This window comes from Conger conger, chromosome 16 (genome assembly GCF_963514075.1).
Source record: "Conger conger chromosome 16, fConCon1.1, whole genome shotgun sequence".
Classification (NCBI taxonomy): domain Eukaryota; kingdom Metazoa; phylum Chordata; class Actinopteri; order Anguilliformes; family Congridae; genus Conger; species Conger conger.
The window spans coordinates 15,259,199-15,265,198 of record NC_083775.1 but is presented as its reverse complement, the minus strand read 5'-3'; the positions used below and the strand labels follow the sequence as shown (position 1 = coordinate 15,265,198).

Genomic DNA, 6,000 nt, shown 5'->3' with positions numbered 1-6,000 from the left:
TGTGTGTGAGTGTGTGAGTGTGTGAGTGTCGTGAGTGTGTGAGTGTGTGAGTGTGCGAGTGTGCGAGTGTGCGAGTGTGCGAGTGTGCGAGTGTGCGAGTGTCCTCAACCACATGACCCACTGCCAGGCCGGCAAGTCCTGCCAGGGTGAGTGTGCGTGAGTGTGTGAGTGTGTGTGTGTGTGCCGCACCATGAAGAACGTCCTCAACCACATGACCCACTGCCAGGCCGGCAAGTCCTGCCAGGGTGAGTGTGTGAGTGTGTGAGTGTGTGAGTGTGTGAGTGTGTGAGTGTGTGAGTGTGTGAGTGTGTGAGTGTGTGAGTGTGTCCTCAACACATCACCCACTGCCAGGCCGGCCGGCGAGTGAGAGAGTGAGAGAGTGAGAGAGTGAGAGAGTGAGAGAGTGAGAGAGTGAGAGAGTGGAAAAGTAATTTAATCTATAGCAGGTACATATTTGACCCAGGTCTGATAGACTTGAGAGTGTGCCTACAGTAGATGGTGTCGTATGTCTTTGTGCATTGCCTGGATATGATCGGATCCTGCACATTTACCCATACAGGCATGTCCCAGGTGACTGAAACAATCAACCATCTTCCCCTCCCACCTCAGGTTAACTGAAATAATTCACTTTGCCACTTGGGTCCATTCATAAAAGGTGTCTGGTCATAGACAGCATGGCGTATTGCGTTGAATTTGGCCACCGTGGGATGTGAAAGGAAACGGAAAACGTGATAAGTGTTGTGCGGTTTGATTGTAGCTGGTGGTATTTGGGTACTGCTCTGAACAGGTCAGATTAAACCGTCTGTGTGGCTGCAGGCCCGAGAGGGCCAGACCGCCCGCAGGCTTCGCCGAACGGAAACCTGCTGTCCAGAGGGCCGTAGCCCCCCTCCCCCCCTTTGGACCAGGGCCCGAGTTGTATTGGGAGCCGCAGTAGTGGTTTGTCTTTTTTTTAAGTTTCTATTGAGCCAGCGCGAGGGCTCCAGTTTCACTGTAAATACTGGAGTGCCGGTACCTCCTCCTGTCCTGATCGTTTCGGTGAGTCACGGGCGTATTTCTATGGTTCCCTGCGTTGTTGCTAACCCCGTCAGATATCCAAAACACCGCTCCTGGGAACTTCCAGCATCACGCTTCTTGTGTGATGTTGCTCGTACTTCCCCTTGGTTTCCATGACTTGAGTTTCATGTGTCGATTTGACTTGTCTGGTTCTTTCCATTTTGGTAATGGTAAATGGTTGGAATTTCTATAGCGCCTTTATCCAAAGCGCTGTACGATTGATGCTTCTCATTCACCCATTCGTACACACACTCACACACCGACTCGGCGATTGGCTGCCATGCAAGGCGCCGACCAGCTCGTCAGGAGCATTTGGGGGTTAGGTGTCTTGCTCAGGGACACTTCTACACAGCCCGGGCTGGGGATTGAACCGGCAACCCTCCGACTGCCAGACGACTGCTCTTACAGCCTGAGCCATGTCGCCCCATTTTGTGTGATTCATTGCCAGACCATCCAAACTGTCAGATTCAAACTCTCATGTAACATCTTACTCATGCCACGATACTGTCTCTGCCTAATATTTGAAAGTAATACTGCCAGGTCCATGATTCGTTCGTTAGTGTACCTGAAAGTGTGTACGCGAAAATCTAAGTGTCTTTACTCATTTGGTTTCATTAACTTCTTTTCATCTGTCGCCCACATCTGTGTTTCAGAATGTCTGAGCACTCTTTGTATACAAAGATAATGTTGCGGTTAGCGTTTTATGACAACCTTCATGAAATGCAATAGATGCATTTCATTACTTTCAGTGGTTACGTCAAGTTGGTTGAATGGTTTTCCTGAAGTCTGACCATTTATTAAAATTTCCTAATTTCCTTTATTTTATTATAAGGAAATGTGTTCAGTAAACTACGGTTTACCGTACGTAGCGTTTTGAATAATATCGGTTCGTTCTGAATGGCCGAATCTGACGCATTAAACATTTCCAGTGTCTGAAGATGATTATAATAGATTTACTCTGTGCGGGTCAGCTCGGCTTGAAACGCGACGGCGGCCATTTTAAAGCATCACTCGCGGCCTGACGAAGGCTTCAGAGCTGAGGAACATGTCCCGCGGCGGGCGCAGGGCCGAGCTCAATCCAACCTTCGCCCAGACGGCGAGGGCGTCTGAACCCGGCGAGAGGCTTGGGTCCCAGCGCTGGCACTCTTCCCCTCCGGGCCGACGCGAGGCGGAAACCGTCTCCGACGCGTGGGCGGGCACGCGGCACAGCGCCCCGGGCGTTTATCCGCTCGAGCGGCGAGCGGCCGTTTGGCCGGCGGCAGCGGAACTGGAGCGGAGCGGGACGCTTGCGGCGTGGCGCTCGGCCTAATCCTAGTGTTGCGGGGATCTCGGTCGCCCCCGTCTCCCTCAAAAGGGCGCGTCTCGGCCCCCCCCCGCGCGGGAGTGCGTGCGGATGGGTCCGCGGGGAGCCTTCTACCCTGCCAGCAGCCCCCGTGTAATGCCACGGGGGATGGTGCGTGTTTCAAACACTGTTACTTGGAAATGCCCGTCCTTAATCGTGCATTAGGATCTGTTCCATTAGGGCGATTAGCGTTTCGTGTTAAATGACTGTTAGCAATGTTCAGTGAACTCTGGCAGTGTACTGAAAGCATATACACGTTGTTGCTGTTCACACTTGATTTGACAGAAAGCTTGTGCGTGTTATTTTGGGTTAACACTGATTTGACAGAAAGCTTGTGCGTGTTATTTTGGGTTAACACTGATTTGACAGAAAGCACGTGCATGTGTGTTGAAATTTTTCTGTCTACCTACCTAGTAGTGATCATGTTCAACAACATTGTGAGGAATTTGTTATGCGATGCTACTCCAGATAAGTAGTGATATCTCAGCAAGGACTCCAAATCCCAAAACCAAATTTTCTGGAGATGTTCATGCCATTGTAACCTAACTTTGGGGAAAATTTGAAACATTTTCAAATTCAGGGTTTGCAGATAAATGATCATTAACACCCATAACTCTGTTGCCTCTCATTTTGGTGTGAATGTAATACACAAGTAAAAGAGGAAATAAATTATACAAGCCATTTCTCTATGGCGTATAGTAATGTAGATACGGAGTCACTAATTTGCCCAAATGTTGATAATGATCCCAGATGAGTGTAATTTTGGTTCCAGGGGTTTCTTATAAGCATACGAAATCTCATTAAAATCTGTGACGATGCGGTCAAAAAACTGTTTTGACCCGGACATACCCACCGGTGCTATCAACACCTGTGCCTGTGTTCATTAACCCCCCTACCTGTGTTCATTAACACCTGTGCCTGTGTTCATTAACCCCCCTGCCTGTGTTCATTAACACCTGTGCCTGTGTTCATTAACACCTGTGCCTGTGTTCATTAACACCTGTGCCTGTGTTCATTAACACCTGTGCCTGTGTTCATTAACCCCCCTGCCTGTGTTCATTAACCCCCCTACCTGTGTTCATTAACCCCCTGCCTGTGTTCATTAACCCCCCTACCTGTGTTCATTAACCCCCTGCCTGTGTTCATTAACCCCCTGCCTGTGTTCATTAACCCCCTGCCTGTGTTCATTAACCCCCCTACCTGTGTTCATTAACCCCCCTGCCTGTGTTCCTGCCCCTGCAGTGGCCCACTGTGCGTCCTCACGGCAGATCATCTCTCACTGGAAGAACTGCACCCGGCACGACTGCCCGGTCTGCCTGCCGCTGAAGAACGCCAGCGACAAGCGCAGCCAGCAGCGTGAGTGCCCCTCCTCGTCCGCCGCGGGACGCCCTTTTCTCCTTCACTCCTTTTCTGCTCACGTGCCGCTCCGCTGCCGTGTCTCCTCTCCGTTCGGACGGGCGCAAGCGTCTTTTCGTCGCTCTCCGAGATGCACGGGTGTTGGGGGGGGCCCGTATTCAGTCAACGTTTGTGCGGGACGGTCCCGCTCTGGCTATCTCTGGCCCTGTCCCCTTTGCATTACATTACAAGACATTACATTTACATTTACATTTTTACATTTTAGTCATTTGGCAGACGCTTTTAATCCAAAGCGACTTACAAGTGCATAGGTTGTACCATAAGTCAAAGCATCACATCCAGAAACTAGCAAAATACGCATGAAATGCTGTTCTAAACATAGTTGTCATCATAATAATATTATTATTATTATTATTATTATTTTATTTTTTATTTTTTTTTGGGGTGGGGGGGGGGTTAGACAAGGATAGGGATATCAGAAAGGAGGGGCAGGGGAAATCAGGAGGGAGGACTAAGGTAGAGGCATTTAGCAGACGCTGTTATCCAGGGCGACGTGCGCTAAAGCGCAAACCAGAACCAGGGACAAGTGCGCTGAAGGGGCGAGCTTGGGCTGCTGGCCCTTTGGGCTGGCCGTCGCGTCTTGTTTCAGTACCACACCATCACTGGCTGAACTCCCCCAAAACCCAGCCCTTCAGCAAGAGGAGCCCGGCCACAGCCTGGCTAGCCGGAGCCCCTAAGCAGTGAGCAGCCTGCTCTGCTTCCAGTTCACCACCGAGGCGAGGCGCCCAACACCCTGCCGTCACGCCAGGCTTTATTTACCGTATTTTGTTGAGATTCTTTAAATGGCCCGCTAACTGGAGAGATGAGCATTCCCAGCTGCTGCCGTGAGCGAGTGTGACAGCTCGTCCAGCGCTGCTCCGGCCCGGCGGCGCCTCAGGCGCCACCTGCAGGTGGAGAGGGGCGGTGCAGGCCCGGCCGCAGAGCCGCCAGGGGCAGAGCGGATTCCGACAGGGCCGGACATCTGAGAGCTGGGGGGGAGGGGCTCCGGGGGGGGGGCGGGGCCCAGCCCGGGCCTGCTGTCTGATTGGCGGGTTATCCAATGACTGGTTTAAATACCCTGCTCCGGTCTCTCAGCCCTTCTGCAGCTCTGAGACTCGCAGCCCTGCTCCTGCCCTGCTCCAGCTCTGAGTCTCTGGGTCTCTGAGTCTCTGAGTCTCTGGGTCTCTGGGTCTCTGGGTCTCTGGGTCTCTGAGTCTCTGAGTCTCTGAGTCTCTGGGTCTCTGGGTCTCTGAGTCTCTCAGCCCTGCAGGCAGAGGCAGCTGCTTTTCGGGTTTCGGCTCCAAAGACCTGGAAATTTAATTGATCATTTCATCCTCATGCCGTATCAAATTTCTTCTCCCTTTCTTATTTTTTTCTTCCCTTTTCTTCCTTTTTTTCTTTCTAATTTCATCCAGAATTTTCACTGTCCTGACATTAATTGAAAATTATTATGTTTTTCCTGTTTCCTGTCGCTGAGTTACAATTCTGTTTCTGTATATGCACTTGATAATACCTTTCTGTCAGATTCTTCCCTGGCGGCAGCAGTCGATTTCTGTGCACGCCTGTGTGTGTGTGTGTGTGTGTGTGTGTGTGTGTGTGTGTGTGTGTGTGTGTGTGTGTGTGTGTGTGTGTGTGTGTGTGTGTGTGTGTGTGTGTGTGTGTGTGTGTGTGTGTGTGTGTGTGAGTGTATGCCTGTGTGCGTGTGTGTGAGTATACGCCTGTGTGTACGTGCGTGAGTGTAACTCTCTGTCTCTCCCGTGTGATTGACAGCCTTGCTGAGCTCCCCCAGTGCTGGTCTGCAGAACTCCATTGGTCAGGTGGGCACTGGTCAGCAGACCACGCCCTCCATCAGCAGTGCCACACCCATCGACCCCAGCTCCATGCAGAGGGCGTACGCCGCCCTGGGCCTTCCCTATGGCAACCAGCCGTCTGCGCAGACGCAGCCGGGCCCCGGACAGCCCAATGCGCAGACGCCCCAGCAGCACCAGCAGCAGCTGCGCTCACTCAATGCACTTGGTAACGGCTCAGTCACGCACACACGCACACACACGCACACACGCACGCACACGCACGCACGCACACATACACACACACGCACACACACACACATACACACGTGCACACACATACACGCACGCACGCAGATACACACACACACACACGCACACATACACGCACACATACACGCACACATACACGCACACACACAC

At 51.9% G+C, this 6,000-nt stretch overlaps 1 protein-coding gene across 1 annotated transcript in view; it reads left to right on the top strand.

The window, feature by feature from the left end:
- The window catches only part of crebbpb (CREB binding protein b), a 55,290-nt gene that overhangs the window by 26,410 nt on the left and 22,880 nt on the right, over positions 1–6,000 (top strand). The window contains exons 5-6 of the mRNA XM_061223700.1: positions 3,638–3,751; positions 5,561–5,806. Coding sequence (XP_061079684.1) covers positions 3,638–3,751; positions 5,561–5,806 — 360 coding nt within the window. The remainder of the gene's footprint in view (positions 1–3,637; positions 3,752–5,560; positions 5,807–6,000) is intronic.